The sequence below is a fragment of the Phoca vitulina genome, unplaced genomic scaffold (genome assembly GCF_004348235.1).
Source record: "Phoca vitulina isolate PV1807 unplaced genomic scaffold, GSC_HSeal_1.0 scaffold5, whole genome shotgun sequence".
Lineage (NCBI taxonomy): Eukaryota > Metazoa > Chordata > Mammalia > Carnivora > Phocidae > Phoca > Phoca vitulina.
In genome coordinates, this window is record NW_022589708.1 from 31,603,436 (window position 1) to 31,629,215 (window position 25,780).

Below are 25,780 nucleotides of genomic sequence, written 5' to 3' on the forward strand. Positions count from 1 at the left end.
TGTGTGTGTGTGTGTGTGTGTGTGTGTGTGTGTGTGTGTGTGTGTGTTGGGGGAGGGTGGCCTTAGCTAAATCTCTTTGAAGTTCACATGCAACCTTCTTAAGCATTCACTCCAAGCCTTGAGGGATTACTGTTGGTAAGGCATAATGTTGGAGTTAGCAACTAGTTCACGTTCATTGATTACATTTTAACTCTGGGACACTGGTAGATGAGATGGAAATCCCAAAGGTGAATGCAGATTGCTGAAGATGGCAGGAAGAGAGTCCCCTGGTGTCAGAATGGGTAGCATCTTACAAACATTCTTGATCCCTGGTGCTGGGTTATTGAGAGAAAGCCCCGTCTCAGTTGATTCTACATTCTGATCTCTCTGGACATAGACTTGTTTCTCATCTCCTGGATACAGAACCTTCTGACCATTGAGACTTGACTTTCCGTTTAATCTCTGTTTGGACCTTTTCATTTTAAGTTTTTGGCTTAATCACCCATGTTCTGGATTTATTCCTTCTGTGACTTCCGGGACCCCAGATTTCTGATTTGCTGATAATTTTCCACAGTCTTCTGTTATAATTTGTTAACTTTCAGACCTTTTCTGCCCACATTTTCTGCTTATCTCCATCTATTACAATTGTCTTGATGCCTAGAATTGGTATTCGGTTAGCCAGTCAGACTATAACATAATTGATTGGATTTTTAAAATTGGGTTTATAAATTATAATACTTGTTATTCCTGAATTGATTAAATGATTTCTTAAAATTACAGAATGATTTAGTCTATTTTTTAAGTCTATAATATTTATTTAGTTTGCTTAAGTGTGTCTCATAATCTACAGTATTTAAAAAATGAAAACCATCAACTAACTAGAATTTAAATTTAAAAAAATAAATCAAAAACAAAATAGCTATGATAAATAAAGAAAAAAATTAAAACCAACTCTGGAAATACAATAGTATAATAAAACTAAGCTTTTCTATGAATGAGTATGTTACAGACAGTGCTTTTTCTGAAGAAGCAAAAAAGAAAGGCTAATAGTAGCCTCTGAAATTAATAAAAGTACATAGGAAAGAGATGTGGTTGTGACTTTAATATGTAATATAAATACTATGATTGATGCTTCTGTCTTTTTTTTCTAAATCTCCTTTCAAGGTTGTTTATAATTCATTTTGACTGCAGGGTAGATAACTGACAGAAGCAGGTCCAGGCTGTGGGGGGAATATTCGTGGCAATCTATCATATGGTTCTAGTTGTCATAAAGATAGGATTCAAATAAACCTATCATTGCCCTGTTTTAAGTATGAGAAGAAGAGTCTGCCATATTGCAGTATGTCAATTAAAAAAAAAAAAAGCCAAAATAGTTGAACCCAGAATAGATGGTAAGCAACAATGGCTACCATTTGGTGAGCACTTATTAGGCGCCAAACATATATACTCTCTAATCCTTACAACTATCATTTGAATAAGTGTCATTAAACCATTTTATACACGAAAGAAACCTACATTTGTAGAGAAGTTAATTATAAATTTGAATAAGGCTATATAGCCAGTAAATTGGAGAGCAGATATTGGAGCCTGTTTGAACACTTTTGGAAGGCATTGTATTTTGATTATGACTTATATATCCATAAGTTTAGTAGATAATTGAATGCAGTGGAGATTAGGTCAATGTTCAATACTTTATTACTGTGGGCATGGTGGAATACTCTATTACCACGGTTCTCAGATGTGCTTGCAGAACTGTGGGGTTCCCTGAGATACTTTCAGTGGGTCACCCAACTGTTTTCTTCATAATGTGAAGATGTTGTGTGTTCTTCTCACTAGGTTGACATTTGCACAGCTGGTAAAAGTAATGGTAGATAACACTGCTCGTGCCTTCCTATGAATCCATGTACTGGCACCAAACTCTTTTTTTTTTGAAGATTTTATTTATTTTTGCAAGAGAGAGAGAGGGAGGGAAAAGAAGAGTGGGGGGAGGGGGCAGAGGGAGAAGCAAACTCCCCACTGAGCAGGGAGCCCGATGGAGAGACTCGATCCCAGGACCCTGGGATCATGACCTGAGCAGAAGGCAGACACCTAACCGACTGAGCCCCCCAGGCACCCTACTGGCACCAAACACTACTGGTGGTCACTGTATTCTTCACCACTAAGAGTTCACAGTTAAAAACAAAATAAAAACAAATTTTATACCTTATACTAACGAACTACATGTGCACGTGAGATGTCTAGAGGGGTGTTCACTAAAATTTCAGTAGTGGTAATCTCTGCATGAGTATTTTCTTATTTGTACTTGTCTTTATGAATTTATTTTATAGTGAGGCTGCATGATTAAAGACAACAAAGCAACATAAAAGCCATATTATTTTACAGCATGTGTCATTTTTATAAAAACATATGAAACTATATAAGAAGCATATAATGTGTTCTTAGAAACTGTTCTTATGGGGCGCCTGGGTGGCTCAGTCATTAAGCGTCTGCCTTTGGCTCAGGTCATGATCCCAGGGTCCTGGGATCGAGCCCCGCATCGGGCTCCCTGCTCCGCGGGAAGCCTGCTTCTCCCTCTCCAACTCCCCCTGCTTGTGTTCCCTCTCTTGCTGTCTCTCTCTCTGTCAAATAAATAAATAAAATCTTTAAAAAAAAAACTATTTTTATAGTGCATTCTTTTTTAGAGATGCTACGTAACAGTTATGATTTGTGGTCTAAATTTAGTGCCAAACGCTTTAATGTGGTAGTTCAATCCTACCTGTTTAAGAAGGTGTTACTGGTAACTTGACAGAGTAGATGCTGATGTTAGACATTTGATAATTCAGCTATACGTGGACAGCTTTACTAATCCTTTTTTCCTTCTGGTATTTATGAATAAGCCTTGGAAGATGGAATTACAGTGATATTTATAAAAATACTGTAAATTGTTTAAGACCATCGCAGGACATGGTGGCTTTATGGTGGACGCAGTTAATCACAAGCCAGCACTGTCACAGATGTGACTGTTTTGATGTCTAGTTTTTAGGATAATCTCAGTCTTTGATCTCATCCTTCTCGCAATATTGAAAATTGTCATCTTCACTTTCTTGATTCAGTTAAGATGATTTAGTGAGTGGGTTAAGTAAATTTGCAGAATATAGGGCAGTTTCTTATCAGTAAAATGAGGATAATAATAGAATTATCTCAAAGGATAGTTCTGAGGATTAAAGGAGAGAAAATATATAAAGCATTTAGAACTGTGCCTGGCATATAACAAGTACTTGATAAATGTTAGCTATTTTTAACTAGGAGTGCACAAAGTAACTCCAGAGCAAATATTATTTATAAAGAGCTAGCTTTCCCGAATATTCAGTTACAAATTGTTCATCTATTTAAATTAGCAGTGGTCATGCAAAGGCTCTTATCAGCTTTTCTTTTTGAAGTGGGCACTTGCTTTTCAGGTGGCCTTCGTAATTTGATTAATACTGGTTTCCCAAGTGAAAACACTCTGGGTTCAGGCAAGAACCTGTTTAGTATTCTGATTTAGGAAGGTGAGCAGAATCACCATTTTCTCTTTGATTATTTGTTTGCTTATTCATTCATTCATTCATTCATTCATTTTGCAAACATATGTTAGGTGTGAGCCATATGTGCTAAGCCTCATGCTGGGGATAGAGAAAAAGGTGTGAGACAGCTGTTGGAGAGAGATGACTTGGGGTGGCTAAATATAGCACGTTAAGTGCTCTTCCCAGGGAAGCACTGAGCGCTATGGGTGATTTGGAGGGGTGTGTTACTGTTACTGGGCTCTACGGTCCAGCACCAGTTGGAAAGGGCGAGGAAGGGAAGTTTCTCTGAGGGGAGTTGTGTTAGCCAGGGGAAACTGTGGGCAAGAGGGTTCCTAGCCTGAAGAACGAAGTGGCTTTATTCTTCTACCTGGTTCCATGTTCTCTCAGGACCTCTTACTATCTGCTGATGTGTCCTAGAGGCAGTTTGCATGGAGGATTTCTTAGTGATCTTTTTTTTTGTTCTTCACATTCTGTTCACTAGTCAAAAAGAGAGCATATGTGTTTATCCAGTATTTATAGGTCATCAAAATTTTTAGGAATATTTAATAAAGGCAAAGAGGTCTCAAAAGATTTTTCCGTAGGTTCTTTTAACCATATTGGTATTTGTTTTTAAATTTAAACATTATTTTTGTTTGTTTACTTCGGAAATGTTGAAGGGATACTTAAAATATTTTTTCTGAATCAACCCACAAACTTATAGATGAATCATAAAGAAAGTCATTTAACAGGTATCTGTATAAAGAAGTCTTTTATTATAATTGAATTTTCAAATCTTTGGGCCCATATTTGTATCTTTAGCAATGGGTTTTTGTTTCTGCTTTTTTGTTGTTTTTGTTTTTGTTGTTATTACTATTTTTTTCTTCATCTTTTCATTTTGCCAAATTGAAGTCGAGTATTTGAGACACTGGAAAGTTACTGTCGGGTTGATTTGATGCAATGCTTTAAGGCTGTCCAGAAAGGAGTATGTTAGTTCACTGGTGATAAGTTTAGAAATGGTTTAAATGATGGAGAGCAGTAGATGAGAAATAGTCCAGGGAAGCTGACAGACTGTGTGCCCAGGAAATACATAATGAGAGGAGAGAGAGTACTAGGCAAGGAATTTAGAATCTTATAGGAGACACAAGGCAAGAAGATGGATTATATACAAGTCAAAATGTAATAAGTACCATGAGGATAAAAACAGTGTTTTAGCAGTTCATTCAATAAATCTGTTTAGTGCTTACTGTATGGTATGGGTGGGGGTGAGATCATTTCTACTTAAAGAATTCAGGATAGGGTTTGCATAGAGTTCATTTCATTTAACTTGACCTTGAGGGATATGTAGAGAATAGAATTAGAATTCTAAATTCTAAAGAAGTGCTGTTCAATTGAAATATAATGTGAGCCATATATGTAATTTAAAACGTTCTAGTAACGATATTAAAAGAAGCAAAAAGAAACAGGTGAAATTAATTCTAGTATACTTTATTAAACCGTCATGTCCAAAATATTATAATTTAGACACGTAATCAGAATATATTACATCTTGGTGGAAAGTCCTTGAAATTCAGTAGGTATGTTACATTTCTAGCACATCTCAATTCAGAAGCTAAATTTGCACTGGAAATACTGGATCTATATTTAGAGTTCATTAAACTTAACAGTTGAGAAGGAAGATAGACATACACAATTTGTTCTAATCATACTTCAAAGTTTTCTAGTTCCTGAATAGGGAATCTGTTTTAAAATTTGCATGTAAATTAATTAAAATTACTTAAAATTTAAAAATCTTTTCCTTGGTCATACTAGGCTCCTCTCAAGTGCCCAGTAGCCACTTATGACTAGGAGATAACGAACTGGGACTAGACCATTCTAAATGATTGAAAAGAACGATTTTGTAGGTAGAACAGCACATGCAGAGACCTCTCCTTTTGTGGGGTTGGAGAACAAAGTACGAAAGCAAATGTCCATAGCAGTTTTTCTTGCAAGACTTCAGCTCTCATAAATGCTGTATTTCCCAGAGACAGTGTGGGTCATATTTGACATTGAGCTGCCTCACTCTGTTTCAAGTTGAAGATGTTCCATTCCACCCTGGGAGTGGAGCACCTTGGGAGGAACACGAGGACCCTACTGTGTTACCACAAAAGTATAATGTTCACACTTTAAATCAGCCACAAATGTTTATATTATACCTACTATATACTGCTTATGAAGTCAGATGTCTATATGATACATACTCCAAAAGATTAAAATGAAAAGTTACAGACAACACAGTTAACTCCCAGCTGCTCAGTAAATTCTTGTAATGAGATAAATGCTGGTTTAAAAGGTGACTGTTCCCTGTGTTTGTCATACTGGAATGAACTGACTATATTTTCCAAGATGAAACATAATTAAGAATTAAATTTATATTTGTTGTATTTATTATTTATTTGTTGTATTTATTTAATAATTATGTATTATTAAAACACCTAAAACCTATTTCAAACTGTGATAGGCTCCTGCACGGAATAATACATGCAGGAGCCTATCACAGTTTGAAATAGGTTTTAGGTGTTTTTTTGTGGATTGCTGTCCCATTGCTATCTCTATAGGGCATATGAAAGTTTACATAAAGACCACCAGGCTAACATGGCTCTATTTGGAAAAAATACTTATAAATTTAAGCGATGACTGTAGATGCAGCTTACTGAAACAATTATCAGAAGTGCTTTATTATCTTTGAGTGAGAAGTTATAGTCTTATGACTGTCTTTGAGGGTTGGTCAGAAGGTTTTTGGTTTTTTTCAATTTGGGAAAGCTTTAGAACAATTAGATCAGTCTATCTTTTTTTTTTTTAAGATTTTTATTTATTTATTTGAGAGAGAGAGAGAGAGCGTACCATCAGGGAGAGAGGCAGAGTGAGAGGCAGACTCCCCACTGAGCAGGGAGCCCAGTGCGGGGCTCAATCCCAGGATCCCGGGATCATGACCTGAGCCGAAGGCAGACGCTTAATGACTGAGCCACGCAGGTGCCCTAGATCAGTCTTATCTTTATTAAGGGCATATTTCTGCAGCTTTGACATGAGCCCTTTCTTTTCAGAATGATTACATGATTTAAATACTCTGACATACCTATCCTTAGTTTTTCTTTGTCAAAGAGCTCTGACTGATGCTTTTTCTCTGATGGATTATTGACAATTATGGCAGGAATGTAACTTGTCCCTGATGTCTGTTCTCCCTTAGTAATAGAATAGAAATACTCTAGGAGCATGGCCATTCAGAGTCAGGACTACATTTCTTAGCCTCTCTTGCTGCTAGGAATTCCTCTAGTTTTGACCAGTGGGATGCAAGTAGGATTTTTGTGTGGCAGCTTTTTTAAAGAAAGTGTTCTTTTCTTTCTTTCTTTCTTTCTTTCTTTCTTTCTTTCTTTCTTTCTTTCTTTCTTTCTATGTGTATGTGTTGTGGGGGCCATGCCCCTTGCCCCCTTGCTTTCTTTTTCTCTTTATTCATTCTTTCTTCGTGTCCTGCTGCCTGGGATTCATTTGCCACTCTTTTGGACCATGGGGTCAAGGCCCCTCAAATTCAGAACAAACAGAAGAAACCTGCATCTTTGATATTTAATGACATGATGAAGTACCAAAACAAGCCTGTACTATACACTGGACTTTAATGTGAGAGGCAAATACACTTCTGTTTTCTGTAACCAGTTGTTATTTTGGGTTTCATCATAGCAGACGAACCCAATCCCATCAATCCATGTAGACATTCATACTAGTAGGACTCTTGGAGGCAAGGGTGAAAACCACCACCAATATGAAAGGATCCTGAGTGGCCCCTGGAATTAGAGGAGACCCAGAGCTCATTAGCCACACTTCCAAGGATGTCTACAACCAGGAACCTGACCCCACGAGGTTCCTTCTCTTCATCTCTTGGTTTTAATTCTCTTTTCCTCTATGTTTCATTTTGTGTTACTCTAGACCGGCTTTCTCCAGCAAAGGGATATGGTCACCTGTGGTACCAGGCTAACTTCCTCAACACCTTGAAAATGTAGATTGAAAACAGCTAGTCTTGTCTTTTGTTTGAAAAAATATTGGGGGGGTGCCTGGGTGGCTCAGTCGTTATGCGTCTGCCTTCGGCTCAGGTCATGATCCTAGGGTCCTGGGATCGAGCCCCACATCGGGCTCCCTACTCAGCGGGAAGCCTGCTTCTCCCTCTCCCGCTCCCCCTGCTTGTGTTCCTGCTCTCGCTATCTCTCTCTCTGTCAAATAAATAAATAAAATCTTTAAAAAAAAAAAGAAAAAATATTGGGGAATGACTCATACTGACCTGTCTTGGGTCACATAACCATCCCTGTATCTGTCACTGGTCCAGCTTGGATTACATTCCCTGCATTGTGGTCTACTTTGTGGGGGATGGAGAGATTGGGCCAGGAGGGGAGGGTGCAAGAATTGGCAGCATCCTCTAGAACCAGTTGTTGTAAATTAAGTTTGGTGCTATTTAGATAAAACAGTGCTTATTAGTTCAGCTGATAAGTCATTCATAAATGATTTATCATAAAAATCATCTTATCCTTTTTTTTAAAGATTTTATTTTTTATTTGACAGAGAGAGAGAGAGCGAGCACAAGCAGGGAGAACGGCAGGTAGAGGGAGAGGGAGAGGGAGAAGCAGGCTCCTCACTGAGCAGGGGCTCTATCCTAGGACCCTGGAATCATGACCTGAGCCAAAGACAGATGCTTAACCGATTGAGCCACCCAGGCATCCATCATCTTATCCTTTCTTGAAAGTAGCCCATGTATGAAAAAACAAGGATTGCTAGTTTGCTTTAAATTTGCTTTCTGACTTTGAAGTTGTGAATTTTGGCAAGACACAGCTCAGATGTCTTTTTTGGAATTTTTATGAAAATGACCCGGCCACATTATCGTACTATACAGGCAAATTATTAGTAGCCATTGAACAGATTTCCCGAATTTCTTTTATCTTTAGTCATGTTGATTGTAATGTCAGCACTGAAGAATTGGCTGCAATCATGAATTCATTGAATAGAGAGGAGGAAGCATTTTGAGTATTAGAAAATGAAGACTATTATATCATGAAAAATGTTTCAGTGGCACATTCTATTTAAAATTCTAAAGTGAGAGTTTTCTTCAAGGAATTAAAATTTAGTTCGATGTTTGACATAAATGAAATTTGATAAGTAACAGTACTTTTTTTGGTGGGAGAGCTTTGATATATTGAGTTCCCAAAGTTTATTTGAAATCTTAACAAAATCATGGAAGATCAATTAATTGAAAGGTAATGGTGTCATGTGATCGAGTTGTGTTGAAGGGTTTAGGAGATCTCTGTTTAGAGGGCACGTTTTACGGCAAAGGTTAGTTATGACAGGGCACTTTTCTTCCAGATGGCTTTTAGGCAACATGGTGACATTTTGGAGACTTCAAAGGTAAAGGTTTATTGCTTTGGAAGTACTGTATTTATTAATCTGGTTTCAATCAAATGTCCATGACGTGCACAGAAGGGATATTTTCTTCAGGACTCTCAAAGGCTCAAACTTCCTATTGTTTTCTGCAGTCAATCAAAACTGGGGTTGAGTCACCTAAATCATTATATGCTGTTCCTTTGGTATCATTTAGCCAGTCCACACAAGGCATGTGGGGGGAGGGGTGGGAAGGGGGTCTTTGATATTTAATGAACAAAGACGAATATCTTTAAAAAACTAGTATCAGCTCTGGAAAAAAGTATTTTCTGATCAGAAACTTTTCTAGGTGATGGTCACCATAGTCACAAATAAGAAGAAAGAATGAGGGCCAGAAATGTAAGTCTTGCTGTAAGATTTTATTGTACATACTAATTTTTCACTGTACTAGGAGCAAGTGTATCAGGCACCTCTGTTATGACTTGTGTTGTTTGCAGGAGTTGAATTCTACTCTGGGGTTGGAGATAGTGCAGTCTAGAGCTCCAACGTGAATAGTCGCTGTGTGAAAGTACCCTTTTTTCACCCACGGAAGTGCTGGTCGAGGTCAGGCATTAGGCTTCTGGGTGCTTGCTATTGCCCTTCTTTCCAGCCTAATATTGGCAAGAAGTGAATGTATGTTTTCCTTTTTATCCTAGAGTAGCCAGCAATTAGGACTTTTCTTCTTTGAAGAAGGGAGACCTATGCACATTTAGTAGTTAATGTGTACAGATAACTGATGACTCTGAAAAAAAAGTTCAAAGATGTCATATTATTTTCATTTGCAAGGTGAAAAATTCTGTTGTGGTGGTATAAATATCTGAAGTCATACAGAAGGCCAGGACAAAAATAGGTTTCTGAGAAAGGCATGTTTTTTTTTTTTTTCTTTTCTTCCTGATAATATTACAGCTTTATCTACTGATCTCAGCCAGAACTTGTCATGTCCAGGTCCCTCTGGGTTTAGCCTTCACTCCCTTCCCTCTTTTCCCCAGGCGCATTCTATTTCCCAACTAAGCCTTGCTCAAAAAGTCCTCCCCTCATTAGCTCAGACATTTCATAAGTTAAAATCACTTACTGAGTATCTAGTTTTAGCATTTTGTTTAGATGGCTTTGTACTTTCATGTATCATGATAAAAGACCAAGAACTATCTTTCTTACTGTTTATTGTGTCCTGTTTGAAATTTTCTAACAGAGTCAAGGTTATCAAGTGCTGATTTTGATATATTCTAATTTTTTTTCAGTCTAACTTTATCTGAAGACTTAATTTTATTGCCAAACTGTCCAGTCAGTTAAAATGTCAGTTAATTTATTTTCCAGTGTTTAATTTTATAAGTCAGAATGGGAGCAGTAGTAATAATGTTTTACAAACAGTGGCATTTTTTCAGTATTACAAAAGACTTAATTTTTTTTCTTTCTTTCTTTTCCCCCCTTAGGTAAACTAGTTCATGTAGGAAAGCTCCCTCTAGTGTTTCCTAGAGCAAATACAAATGGTATTGGACTATTTTTTTTTTTAGAAGACTTAATTTTTTTTTTTTTTAAAGATTTTATTTATTTATTTGACAGAGAGAGACACAGCGAGAGAGGGAACACAAGAAGGGGGAGCGGGAGAGGGAGAAGCCGGCTTCCCGCGGAGCAGGGAGCTGGATGCGGGGCTCGATCCCAGGACTCTGGGATCATGACCTGAGCCAAAGGCAGACGCTTAACGACTGAGCCACCCAGGCACCCCTAGAAGACTTATTTTTTTAAAGCAATTTGGGGTTCAGAATAAAATTGAGAGGAATGTACAGAGATTCTCCAGATACCCTTGTACCCTCACGTGTATAACAACCCTCATTATCAGCGTGACTCATGAGAACTGTGTGTTTGTTACCAAGGATGAACCTACATTGACACATCATGATCACTCAAAGTAAATAGTTTACTTTAGGGTTCATTCTTGGTGTGGTACATTCTTTGGATTTGAACAAATTTATAATGACATATATCCATCGTTATAATACCATACAGAGTATTTTCACTGCCCTAAAATTCTCTGTGCTCTCCCCAGTCACCCTCCCTATCCCCTTCCACCCTTTGTTACCGTCTCCATAGTTTCGCCTTTTCCAGAATGTCATATAGTTGGAATCATACAGCATGTAGCCTTTTCAGATTGGTTTCTTTCACTTATTAATATGGTTTTAAGGTTCCTCCATGTCTTTTCATGGCTTAATAACTCATTTCTTTTTGGCAATGAATAATGTTCCATTGTCTGGATGTACCACAATTTATCCATTCGCGTACCGAAGGACATCTTGGTTGCTTCCAAGTTCAATTATGAATAAAGCTTCTATAAATATCTGTGCACAGGTTTTTGTGTGAATAGATGTTTTCAACTCCTTTGAGTAAATACTAAGGAGAGTGATTGCTATATAGTAGGATAAGAGTATGTTTAGTTTTGTTAGAAACAAGTATGTTTAGTTTTGTAAAAAATCACCAAACTCTTCCAAAATGGCTGTACCATTTTGCATTTTTACCATCAATGTATGAGAGTTTCTTTTGATCCACATCCTCACCAGCATTTGGTGTTGGTAGTGTTCCAGATTTTGGCCATTCTAATAGCTACGTAGTGGTATCTCATTGTTGTTTTAATTTGTATTTCCTAGTGACATGTGGAATATCTTTCTGTATGCTTATTAACCATCTATTTATCTTTTTTGGTGAGGTGTCTGTTAAGGTCTTTGGCCAATTCTTTAATGAGGTTGTTCATTTCTTAAGAGTTCTTTGTATATTTTGGATGATGGTCCTTTGGCAGAAGTGTCTTTGGCAAATATTTTCTCCCAGTCTATAGCTCTCCTAATAATGTCTTTTGTAGAACAGAAGTTTTTAATTTTAATAAAGTCTAGCTTATTAATTATTTCTTTCATTGGTCATGTCTCTTATGTTGTATCTAAAATGGTATCACTATACCCAAGGTCGTCTAAATCTCCTATGCTATCTTCTTGGATTTTTATATGTTTGCATTTTGCATGTAGGCATATAATCCATTTTGAGTTAATTGAGTTTGTGAAGGGTGTACTCTGTGTCTAGAGGAATTTTTTTTTTTTTGCATGTCCAGTTCCAGTACCATTTGTTAAAGAGACCATCTTTGCTCCATTGTATTGTCTTCACTACTTTGTCATAGATCAGCTGACTATATTTATGTGGGTTTATTTCTAGGCTGGCTATTCTGTCCCATTGATTTATTTGTCTTTTCTTTCACTAACACCACACTGTCTTCATTACCGTAGCTATATAGTAAGTCTTAAAGTTGGATAGTATCAGTCTTCAAATTTTGCTCTTCTTCAGTATTGTCTTGGCTATTCTGAGTTGTTTGCTTCTCCATATAAATTTTAGAATCAGTTTATCAATATCCATAAAATAAGTTTCTGGGATTTTGATTGGGATTGAATTGAATCTATAGATCCAAGTTGGGAAGAACTGACCTCTGGACAATAGTGAGTCTTTCTAATCATAAATATGGACTATCTATTTATTTAGTTTTTCTTTCATTAGATTCATCAGAGTTTTGTAGTTTTTCCCATAGAAACTTTGCACATATCTTGTTATATTTAAACCTAAGTGTTTAATTTGGGGGAAGGTGCTAATGTAGATAGTATTTTGCTTTTAATTTCAAATTCCCCTTGTTCATTGCTGGCATATAGGAAAGCAAATGACTTTTGTATATTAACCTTATATCCTGCAACCTTGCTATTATCACTTATTCTGGGAAAGTGAGGGTTTTTTTTTTTCCTTTCAGATTTTCTGCATTGAGAATTGTGTCATCTGAGGACAAAGACAGTTTTATTTCCTCCTACCCAAAACTTATACCTTTGTTTCCTTTTCTTCCCTATTACATTAGCAAGGACTGATATTAAAAGGAGGAGTGGTGGGGCGCCTGGGTGGCTTAGTCAGTTAAGTTGGCCTTCAGCTCAAGTCCTGATTCCAGGGTCCTGGGATCGAGCCCCGCATCGGGCTCTCTGCTCACTGGGGAGCCTGCTTCTCCCTCCCCCTTTGCCTACTGCTCTGCCTGTCTGTGCTCTCTCTCTCTTTCTGTCAAATAAATAAATAAAATCTTAAAAAAAAAAAAGAGTGGTGGGAGGGGACATCCTTGCCTTGTACTTGATCTTAGTGGGAATGTTTTGAGTTACTCTGCATTAACTATGATGTTAGGTTTAAGTTTTTTGTAGAAAGCCTTTATCAGGTTGAGAAATTCCCCTCTGTTACTAGTTTGCTGAGAATTTGTGTGTGTGTGTGTGTGTGTGTGTGTGACAGTTTTTGTAATGAATAGGTGTTGGATTTTTGTCAAATGCTTTTTCTAAATCTATTGATATCATGTGATTTTCCTTTTTTAGTCTGTTGTTTTGATGGATTATATTAATTGATTTTCAAATGTTGAACTAGTCTTGCATACTTTAGATAAATCCCATGTGGTCTTGGTGTATAATTCTTTTTATACTTTTTTGGATTTGATTTGCTAATATTTTAAGAATTTTTGCATCTATGTTCATGAGAGATATTGGTTTGTAGTTTTTCTTTTTTTGTAACATCTTTGTCTAGGGTTTTTTTTTTTTTTTTTTTTTGGTTTGAAGTTAATGCTGGCTTCATAGAATGACTTAGGAAGAATTTTCTCTGTTTCTTTCCTCTGAAAGAGATTGTAGAGAATTTGTATGATTTCTTTCTTAAATGTTTTATAGAATTCACCAGTGAACCTCTCTGGGCTTGATGTTCTCTTGTTTAGAAAATCATTAGTCATTGATACAGTTTCTTTAACAGGAATAGACCTATTTAGATCATCTATTTCTTCTTATATGAGTTTTGTCATTCAAGGATTTTTTCTACTACATTTAAGATATCAAATTTATGCAAATGAAGTGATTCATAGTATTCTTTTATTATCCTTTTATTCTTTTTTTTTTTAAATTTTTATTTATTTGACAGAGAGAGAGACAGCGAGAGAGGGAACACAAGCAGGGGGAGTGGGAGAGGGAGAAGCAGGCTTCCCACGGAGCAGGGAGCCCAATGCGGGGCTCGATCCCAGGACCCTGGGATCATGACCTGAACCGAAGGCAGACACTTAACGACTGAGCCACCCAGGCGCCCCTTTTATTATCCTTTTAATTTCCATGGGATCTGTAGTGATGTCCCTTCTTTTATTTCTGATAGTAATTTTTGTACTCTCTTTTTCTTAGTTAGGCTGGCTAGAGGGTTATCAATTTTGAACTCTATACTTTTAAATATGTGAGCATGAAGTAAATAATAGGACTAATTTGATGACTAGAAAGCATCCAGTTGAATAAGCAGGTAGTAGGTTGATCTCACATTGAAGGTGATCTGTGGTTGGGGTAAAGGGCTATGCTGCATTTGAAACTGTGGGTCTCATAGTGCCAGCTTAAAAAAATAAACAACCTCTCTTCAGGGGTGCTTCTTAGATGCCCCTATTCTATGTTATTACAGTTAAAAAAACAGAAGATTAACTTTCTAGATTAAATATGTATAAGAAGTTTGAGTTTCTTGTGTTAATGACTTCGCTTATTTTCCCTTTTTGGGCATATTCATATAAATACCCATATGCAATAAAAGAAATAAGGAATTATTTTTTACAAGTGATACAAATACTTTATAATCTATGTTGCTCTTATTTAGTAAGGTAAAGAATTATATTTTTTTTTGCCTAACTATATGCAAACTTTTTCCAAAATGTATTCCTTACATAAACATTACTTGTATAGGATAGCTTCCAATCTCATCCTAGACAGAAAAAGCAGTTTACCTACATGGTTTCATTTCAGGGTACAAAATCTCTTCTAATTGCTGGCTCATTCCTGAATTCCCACCTGATACATGAGCTCTCAAGTTCAACCTTAGATTAGAATGCACATTTTCCCATGAAGGGGTTGTAGGGGGCACATTCAACATCATCAGAGCATAGGAAGGGTAGCCTGAGAGGTCTAAAGATAATTTCACCTCACAATTTTGTCTATAGTCAACCTTGAATTACATCATTCAGTGTTCCATACTGTGTTTATCTTCTTCCCCATCATCACCTCAGTTGATGGTCATGCTTTCTATTTTACTTAGGAACTTAAAGTAGTCAGAGGAGAAATTCTCCATGCCCCCCCACCCCATCTTCCTGCATCTATGCCTTTATATTTTGCCTTTCCCCTTGAGGTGGACTGTCGATGTCCCTGGGTCAGTTCAGACTCTTCCAGTGTGCCCTAGGTGCTGCCTCTACTTAAGGGCATTGCCAGCAATTCTGTCTTCTTCCTCCAGATCATCAGTTTCCCCCTTACTATTGGATATTCTCTACTGGAGCTGTCATTTCTTACATCCATGAGAGAACCCTCTTTTGACTCACTTGTTGTACCTACAGCTCCTGCCCTAATAGGTTTCCTGCACCTAGTGTTTTTCATTCTGTTCCTGGAATTTTCTTTGGAACCTACTCCAGGAAGAACTTTGCCCTAAGTCCCCACCAAAACTTTTATTGTCAAAGTCACCTATCCTCTCATGTTGCTTATACCCTCCTTCATGGAAGCCTTTCTTAGTTGGCTTCAGGATACCGTTCTCACCTGGTTTTGCCCCTGGGACTTGTATCTTCCTTTGCCCACATCTTTGCATTTCCAAGACTAAACATTGTGTGCTCAGGGCTTGGTCCCTAGAGGTATTCTCTTTGCCTAGCTCTCTCTGCCTCACTCTGACATCTATACTCACTCTCTCCATGAACTCATCTCATGCTTTAAATACCATCCATATATGAATGCCTTCCAAGTTTTCTTTCTCTGCTTTGTCCTCTCCCCTGAGCTCTAGACATGTATATTTATGTATATATTTCCCCTTAGATGCCTATAAGCTTCTCAGAATTAACATGTCTAAAACTAAGCTCCTGCTCTCTGAAGCTTCCCCCACCAACAACCTCTTTCACTGCAGCTCTGTTTTTCTGGTTCCTCTGGCCAAAAACTGTAAAATTCATTCATGCCTCCTTTCCTTCTGTTACATGCCACATTAGATCCATCAACAAATCTCTTGACTGTGCCTTTTAAAAAATTATACCCAGAAACCTTCATTTTCTCACCACTTCCCTTGCTGTCACTCCACTGTGAACCACTGTTAGCTCAGCCTGGATGGGGACAGTGGCTCCTGCTTATCACCCTTGCCATCTCTTCTCCATACAACAGCAATGGGAGCCTTTAAGCATCTAACTCCGCACCCTACAGTGGCTTTCTGTCTCACCAAGGGTAAAAGCCAAAGTCCTTTCAGGGCCCTGCGTGGTTGACATGCCTCCTCCTGTTCCCCACAGTGGCCTCTTTGATGATTTCACGCCCATCCAGCCACACTGGCTTCTCGCCGTTTCCTGAACACGCCAGGCAAATTCCTGCTTCAGGGCCTTTGACTTGGTGTTCTGTTTGCCTGGAATGTCACCCCCCCCCAGATATCGGTATGGCTCACCTCCTTGCTGACTTCAGGTTTTTACTCAAATATTTTATAGAGAGTCCTTTCTCTCAAATTGCAACTATTCTGCCACCCCCTCCAAATTTTTTGTCCCCTTCCCTGCACTATTTTTCTCCTTAGCCATTTTCACTATCTAGAATACTTTATATTTTACTTATTTATTATGTCCCCCCCACTGCAATTTAAATTTCATGAAGGCAATATTTATTTATTTATTTATTTATCTGCAGCTCCTGCTTCTTCCATCTCTTTACAGTATAAATCCTGCTTACATTGTAGATTTTTTTTAATGAATTTTTTTTTAATTTTTTTATTGTTATGTTAATCCCCATACATTACATCATTAGTTTTAGTTACATTGTAGATTTAATTAAACATTATAGAATGCTTTCACTGTCCCAGTGCTGTATCAGGCACATTTACACATTTAATTTAATTTCCCCACTTTATTTCTGAAATCAACATTGTGATTCCTATTTTACAGATGAGTGGAAAACCAAAGGCTGAGAAAGATGTATAGTGTCTTTACTACAGATAATAATAGATATTGGAATGGGTTTTAAACTGAAGGCCTCTAACTTCACGTTCTGTGCTTTTCTAATATACCACACTAGGGACAAATCCACTTTACAATAACGGTTTAACTTTTGAAAGGGAATTTGGAAAGGACTGCCCTTGCCAATCCTTCACCGTCTCAATTCTTACTCCCTACCCTACCCCATCTTCTGTCTTGTCATGCTATTTCTCTCCAGCACAAACTCAGCTGCTATTGAGGACACTTGTAAATTTGGAACAGTCATAAAATCACAAGTCCTATCTTCCAGCAATGGTATTCAGTGATGGGAGTGGTGAGACAGAATGGGAGGGGAGAATTTAGCAGAAAGGTTTTAAGAATTTCCCTCTCTGATGCTTGAGCTAACTCAGAGGCCACCAAGAAACCGCAGTTAGAGAAGAGCTGAGCCAGAAATGAGTTTGGAGCAAAGTGGCTGAGAATATCTAAGAAGTAAAGTGTGGTGTGAGAGGAAATTGTCTTGACACTCTAGCCCGTGTGGCTCAAAAACCAAGCAACTTGGATGACTGTGGTGTTAAGTCACAGAGATACTCTGCTTTCTTTGGCTCTAAATAGTCTCCGTTCTGTAATCTCATCCTGTTTTTCTTTATTGGTGTAACTTTTGATGTAAATAGTTTGTTTCCACATCTATAAAACAAGATAGTGGGGATCAGTGATTCCATTAGGGCATTTTTAGTTATAAAATTATGTGATTTTTAAAATCCTGCATTACTCTAGTTATTTTGAATCTAGATCTAGTGATAATCAGACCTTTTTTTACTGTGCAAAATTTCCCTTAAAATAATAATTTATATTTTTAACCAAATACAAAGAATTGCTGAAGCACTTTCAGATACAAGTTAAAATGGTTTTTAAAAATCAGTTTTATTTCTTATTGAATTATTTCATGTCAGACAGCCTCGTCTTAAAAACAACAACACAGACCACGCTTCCAAAGTAACAGGGGCTGGAAAAACCTCCTGTCCCCTCAGGTAATCGGTGGTGTTTCTTTAACATAAGTGAAGGATTTCATGGCATGGACATACCTTCTGATCACTTTCCATTGGTTGAAGAGGAGATTTTGAAAACCAAACAGAAATTATAACATTAAATGACCAAATTAGCTTTTTTCTCAAAATGCAGAGCTGATCTTCTTTTTTTTTTAGTTTTTTTATTATGTTAATCACCATACATTACATCATTAGTTTTTGATGTAGTGTTCCATGATTCATTGTTTGTGCATAACACCCAGTGCTCCATGCAGAATGTGCCTTCTTTAATACCCATTACCAGGCTAACCCATCCTCCCACCCTATTTTTATTTATTTAAGTAATCTCTGCATCCAACGTGGGGCTTGAATCAGGACCCTGAGATCAAAAGTTGCATGCTCTTCCCACTGAGCCAGCCAGGTGCCCCTTAATACTTTAAAACATACTTAGAAGGGAAATCTGCCCTCCTCCTAAAGGCATGTCTTACTTTCAAAGCAAATGTATTTCTTTTCTATACACTCTTTCTTGGCCTGAGACTAGTTTAAATTGTTAGTTCTTTTCATTAGGCAGCTTTTTCAGTTTACTTGAAATATTTGCTGGTGTTTTTTCTCAACTTAAAAAAAATACTTTCCCCCTCTTTTTTGTACTTATCTACATTTCTCTGTGCCTACTGTAACTATTATAAAATGATTAATAATGAATAAAGGAGTTAAGCTCATATCAATTGTAAAAGAATTTACTGTTATTTTTTTGCTTTATTTCTTAAGCTTATTTTCATATTCATATTTGTATCCATTTTTAAATGTTTACTGAGGTTCATCTGTTCACCAGTTTTTTTGTGGAAAAAAGATATCGTACTATAGTCTTTTCTTGTCTTCATAATTAATAAGCCTTCGACACTTGTGATTATTTAAGTAGCGTAAGAAAGACAGTGGTTATCAAACTTAAAATGTTTCTTTTTAAAGAAAGCTAAAACTTCTGCTCTTTAGTCCTGAACAATCAGTGTGTTTCCTGATTGCAGAGTCAGGAAATACTTTACTTTTGAAGCAATAACGGTTATTCCTGGGAACTTTTATAATTGGCTGCATAGTGATAACGTGGACTTTAACAAGTACAACAGATTTACTGCTGGCTTATTTGAAAAGAAAGAGAACTTCTTAAGTGTGACAAAAGGCTAATTACTGAGGACTGCATCAGTTTGGCATATTTAGTGCTCTTGGAGAACGACTTTCAGCTGGCTTCCTGACCAAAGGTATCATTCCCTAGTGCTTTTTACTATCCAGATTTTTCTCCGGTGTTTGCCTAGACCTTTAAACATCAGTTGTGGTTCTTGTAGAATTTGTTTTTGTAATTTTGTAATCTGATTTTTGATATTTGAATCTAAATTCTTTTTTGAGGTCACTGAAGGTGTAACAACAACATTTTGGCTTAAGGTGGCACTGTGCTTTTTCTTAATTTTATGAGACATTTGAAAAAAGCCCTGTTCATTTATTGTTTGTTGAATTGAGTATTGTGTGTTAATGAAAATGAATAATTTCAATGACTTACACTATTTCTGGTTTAACAGTAGAGTGAATTTTCCATCTCCTTGCTCCTGTATTGACATTGGTGCAAAAATAAACTCACAGAAATTTGGATCTGGATGAGGTCTTATTGACCTTCTATCTAGCCCCCTCTACCACCTTTCACTGGTGAAGAAACTCTAGGATGCAGAATAGCACAAATTCCTGGCAGAGCTAGGGACAGAATACAAACCTCTCAGTCCCTATTTGGTAGAGTCTTTTTCATTTCTGTTGTTTTGTGTTAAAGATTATGTGCTGCTACAGAATAAAAACCTTGCCTTTGGGGTCGCCTGGGTGGCTCAGTCGTTTAAGCGTCTGCCTTCGGCTCAGGTCATGATCCCAGGGTCCTGAGATCAAGTCCCGTATCAGTCTCCCTGCTCGGCAGGAAGCCTGCTTCTCCCTCTGCCTGCCGCTCCCCCTGCTCATGTGTGCTCTCTCTCTCTGACAAATAAATAAATAAATGAATAAATAAATCTTTAAAAACACCAACAAAAAAACACCCTTGCCTTTAGTTGGCATTAAATCCTCATCAGGTTCCATGCAACATAGTCAGATCCTGAGCAATTGTGTTCCTCATAGCTCGAGTATGAATAACTAGATTATGTACCTAGAGTGTGTAGTTTGAGGTGCTCCATGGCATCTGGAAACATTCCTGACATGTACATTCACTTCCTGGCTGGGTGAGCACTGAGCAGAGTGAAAAATTACGGCTTTCCATTTTGGGGGGATGCCAGATCTTGAGTTAGCAACAGGAATTTACTAAACCTGTATCAAACCTGCTATTTATACTTCTGTTTCCTGACAGTAGTCACTCAGTTTCTTCTGAGAACAGAATACTTTCCCAGCGGTCACATGGGAGAGCTCTAGTAAGAATAAAATCACCACCACTCAGTCTCCACTTAAGAGTTTACAGTATAGGAGCACCTGGGTGGCTGTCCGTTAAGCATCTGCCTTTGGCTCAGGTCATGATCCCAGAGTCCTGGGATCGAGCCCCGCATCAGGCTCCTTGCTTGGCGGGAAGCCTGCTTCTCCTTCTCTCTCTCCCTCTGCCTGCTGCTCCCCCTGCTTGTGCTCTCTCTCTCTGTCAAATAAATAAATAAAATCTTAAAAAAAAAGTTTACAGTATAATAGTAGAGCGGGAAAGAGAGATGTTGTAAGATATAATACATATGAAGACTCAAATTCATTCAAAAACATAGAAATGGACATAGAAATAGGTCAGTGAACACTGTCCTAGGGGAAAATGCCATTTTTCCAAAATGTCACATGTATGTGCAAGTACTGGACCGAGTTTTATTTTTCTTGTGCTGCTTCTGATTGGCCCCTCAAATTAAATGCCTCATAGGTTTTCATGTTTCTCTAATAACTCATTTGCCCACTATGGATGTTTTACTGACCTTACTTTATCAGTGTCTCTCCTGGTGTGGCTTCCGAGTGTGTCGGCAGGGGCTGTATAATATTTTGTGTGTGCTTGCCACGTAATGATAAATAGAAACAGATGGGGGTTGTTCGGTCAGTTCTGCAGGGGGAGCCTCTCTGCATCCTGGGTCACTGAGAGCTGTTGATAGTCATGACCTGAGGGAGGGTGTCATGGTGCAGTTAACAGCTCAGATTATTGGAAGATGAAATGACCAACGCAGCTTAGGCAAGATGATAAACTTTGCTTATATAAACTGGGTCATTAACTGAATTACATTTAGGTACTAAGGCTTTGCCTGTGGTCACAGGGAAGTGTCAGTAAGACTGTAGAAATTCAGCCTTAATCAGTTCCTCATATATGAGAGCTCTCAATCTAATGGTAGAGAAAAGGCACAAACGTGGAAGACAGAGGAATTGATACACCTGAGGTTGAATTAACTTTATTTGTAGTCTCAATGGTAGAATATAACTCTAATAATAGTTTACATATTTGTAACAAGATCAAAATTCTGCACGTTCAAAAAAAAAATCCTACAGATAATCTTTCCTCACTCTACAGAGACACTTTGGAAATTTAGGAACACTTGGGTTGCAAAATTAGATGAGAAGTATTTCATGAAATATGGTTAGTGAGGAAGAAGGCATCGAACTATCTTAGGGTTTTGTCTAACAGCCACTAGAATCATTTTGCCTTTCTTTTTTTAAAGATTTTATTTATTTATTTGACAGAGAGAAAGAGACAGAGATAGAGAACAAGCAGGGGGAGGGGCAGGCAGAGGGGGAGGGAGAAGCAGGCTCCCCGTTGAGCAGAGAGCCAGACATGGGGCTCCATCTCAGGACCCTGGGATCAGAACCCAAGCCGAAGGCAGACGCTTAACCGACTGAGCCATCCAGGTGCCTCAGAATCATTTTGCTTTTTGCAGGGCTGCATATGTAGCTCACTCTCCTTAGCTTTGGCCCTTGTCAGATACTAAGGCAAAAAGAAAATGACAAGAGGGCTAAGGTTGCTGGTCATGTGTTAGTAAAAACACCTGACTTCTTCCCCGAGACAGGTCAGGTGTTCAGGGTAGTCATTGAAACTATAGCATCTGGACTTTATTCTTTCATGGGAAGTACTTGACCAGCAAGCTGAAATTCTTATGGTTTTGAACTGTGGGTGTTCTGGCCGTATATCCCAAATAATTATGAGGAAGAGAAGTTCCTGTTTGAGAATTGGTGCTAGATTTGAAGATATACCCTATATGTCTAAATGTAAAACAACCCCGAATATAAAATAATCTTCTTTGCCAAAGATAAAAATTGTCCACACTCCACCCCCCCAATTTTTTTTCCCTTTGGCCAACATGAGCATGTACTTTGTACCAGGAATCATTCTAGGTTCTGGGATACAAGGAAAAAACGAAACAAAACAAAACAAAACAAAAAACTCCACAAAAGACAGAAATCACTGCCCTCCTAGGTCCTACATTCTGGTAAATAAATGATACAGGATGTTAAAAGAGGTAAGTGCTACAGAGTTATGAAGTAGGGAAAAAAATCCAGGGAATGCTGGCTGTGTGTGTGTGTGTGTTTTGGGGTGGGGGGCACGTGCTGCCTCACAAGGTGGCCCTAGAGCATGGATTGAATGGAATGAGGGAGCGAGCCATACAGTGAACTGGGAGAGGAGCATGGAGCATAGAGCCAGTAAGGGAGGAGTGTGGCGGGCATGCTCTGGGAGTAGCTAGGAAGCCAGTATGGCGGCAACAGAATGAGAGGGAGTTCAGGAGTAAGGTCATAGGAAATAGCGTTAGGATGAAAAGATGAAAACCTAGGTTGACTAGAGGTTGTATGGAGGACATGTAGCCACAGTGCATATTTAATGTACACATGTCATATGCAGATGGCGTGGGCCCTTAGGGCATTGTAAGGATCTTTTATTCTTAATGAAATGGGCAGCTTGGAGGATTTACAGGTGAATAACATGACATTTGTTGAAGAAAGATTCTACTTCAGTTTAAAAAGGATCCTTCTGGCTTTTGAGAGTAGACTGAAGGGGGCAAGGGACACCAGTTAAAAGATTAATGCAGTAAACCAAGTGAGAGATGACGATTTGTATTCTATTGTATGAATGTACCACATTTTATGTTTGCTTTTTTTCATCAGTTTATTGAGATATAATGACATTCAAGGTTGTATTAGGTCAAGGTGTACAATATAATGATTTGATACATGTGTATGTTGGGAAATGACTGACAAAATCAGTTTAACATCACAGTTACAGGTTTTTTTTCTTGTGATGAGAGCTTTTAAGATCTACTTGCTTAGCAACTTTCAAATATATAATGTAGTAGTATTAATTATAGTCATCCTGCTGTACATGACATCCCCAGAACTTAACCTATAACTAGAAGTTTGTACCTTTTGACCATTCCCAGCACCCCCCTTACCTCCTTTGCCCCTGGCAACCACCAATCTGTTTTCTCTATCTATGAGTTCAGTTTTTAAAAATTCCACATATGAGATCACACAGTATTTGTCTTTCTCTTTCTGATTTATTTCAATTAGCACAATGCTCTTGAGGTCCATTCATGTTGTTGCAAATGGCAGGTTTCCTTTTTTGTGGCTAAATAATATTCCATTGTATACTTATATCTGTATATTATATTATTTTAATCTATTCATTGTGGAGGGACACTGAGGTTGTCTCCATGTCTTGGCTATTGTTAACAGTGTTGCAGTGAGATAGTAATTTTGTTTTTTTTGGATATATACCCAGAAGTGGAATTGCTGGATCATATGATAGTTCTATTTTTAATATCTTTTTTTTTAAAGATTTATTTATTTATTTATTTGAGAGAGAGAGAGACAGAGAGAGCACAAGCAGGGGTAGAAGCAGAAGGAGAGGGAGAAGCAGACCCCCCAGCTGAGCTGGGAGCCCAATGTGGGGCTTGATCCCAGGACCTGAAGATCATAACCTGAGCTGAAGGCAGATGCTTAACCATCTGAGCCACCCATATCTTGAGGAAACGCCATACTATTTCCCATACTAAGTGCACCAGTTTATGTTCCCACTGACACAACATGGGGATTCCCTTTTTTCCTACATCTTTGCCAGTACTTACCTCTGGTCTTTTTTGATGATAACTATCTAGTAAGATGATATATCTCATTGTGGTTTTGATTTGCATTTCTCTGGTGGTTAGTGAGTATTCACTTGTTGATGCACATTTGGGTTGGTTATTTTGGGTATTGTGACTCAAGCTTCTATGAATATTTGTGGACTAGCTTTTGTGTGGATATGTGTTTTCAGGGCTGTTAGCAAATCTCGGGGGGTGGAATTACTGGGTCATGAGATAGGTCTATGCTTACCTCCTGAGAAACTCCCAAAAGATTTTCTAAGATGGTTTTGCCATTTCACATCTCTGCATACAATGTACAAGAGTTCCGGTTGCTCCACATCCCAGCGGGACTTTTCTCTTTTTGATGTTAGCCGTTCTAATAGGTGTGTAATGGTATCTTACTAGGGTTTTCATTTGCATTTTTTCTGAAGGCTAATGCAGATGAGGAGTGTCTGGACCTTAATCTCTTTACCCAGAAATCTTTTTATCCTCATTGTTGGAACTTTGGACTTATAATAACTTTTATTTTTTGCATTTATTTTTTCAGTCCTGGTTGATGTGTGTTAGTGTATACTTTTTTTAATCTTTATTTTTTTAAGACCTCTGACCCCTTATAATAACTTTTCAAAGTACTGAAAGGATATATTATGATTTATTAAAGGTTGGCAGTGGTCTATTTAGTCTCACAGTTTTGTTTTTGGGAAACCTGTGCATTTAAAATGGGAAAGTATAATGCTGATATTAAATTTCTATCTGACCTTTAAGTCATTGATGTCCGACAGTGTAACTTAAGTGTATGCTTTATCCTATATGGGGTGTGACTATTACGTCTATTATAGTCTACGTACTATTTCTATACGTTATCATTTAGGATGAGAATGCATTCCGTGTCTAAGTAAACAACCCTACATCAAAAACTAATGATGTATTGTATGGTGACTAACATAACATAACAAAATAAAATAAGATAAAAATAAATTCTCTAAATATTCAACTGAAATGCGGATTTTTCAATTGTTTTCCAGGTTCCGGATGTGATCAGCAGCATAAGGCAGTTATCCAAAGCTGCCATGAAAGAGGATGCCAAAGCCGGCAAAGACAACGAGGATGCCTTCTACAACTCTCAGAAGTTCGAAGTCCTGTATTGCGGGAAGGTGACGGTGACCCACAAGAAGGCCCCGTCGAGCCTCATCGACGACTGCATTGAGAAGTTCAGCCTGCACGAGCAGCAGCGCCTGAGGATCCAGGGCGAGCAGCGCGGCGCGGACGCGGGCGACGACCCGGTGGTCTTCGAGGCCGCGGCGCCCGGCCCAGCCGCCGACATCCTGTCCGAGGAAGGGGACGGGGTCCCCAACACCCAGCCTGCCTTACCGGCCGCGGCCAGCCAGCCGGGGCTGCCCAGCTCTCGAGCTGGCTTCCCGGAGCGGATTCTGGAAGATTCTGGCTTTGATGAACAGCAGGAGTTCCGGTCTCGGTGCAGCAGCGTCACCGGAGTCTTGCAAAGGAAAGTTCACGAGAACAGCCAAAAACCACTGCCGCGAAGGAGGCACGCCAGTGCGCCGAGTCACGTACAGCCGTCGGATTCGGAGAAGAACAGGACGATGCTGTTCCAGGTGCGGTCGGGCGGGGTGCTGGCTGGGGGCTTCAGCACGCTGGGCTCGCTAGCCAGCCGGCGCCGCCGGCCACACTGCACTGCTCCGGCTTTCATTCCCCACCCCCAGCCCCACCCCCAGCCCCACCCCCAGCCCCACCCCCAGCCCCACCCCC

General features: G+C 38.6%; 1 protein-coding gene across 9 annotated transcripts in view; it reads left to right on the forward strand.

Annotated features, from left to right (window-relative positions):
* The window catches only part of TBC1D4 (TBC1 domain family member 4), a 178,914-nt gene that overhangs the window by 85,375 nt on the left and 67,759 nt on the right, over positions 1 to 25,780 (forward strand). For 8 of the 9 annotated variants that reach the window (XM_032402845.1, XM_032402846.1, XM_032402849.1 and 5 more), the window contains exon 2: positions 25,039 to 25,626. In XM_032402845.1, coding sequence (XP_032258736.1) covers positions 25,039 to 25,626 — 588 coding nt within the window. Of the gene's footprint in view, positions 1 to 18,775; positions 19,187 to 25,038; positions 25,627 to 25,780 lie in introns of those variants that run through there. The other variant, XM_032402853.1, reaches the window with a different exon arrangement.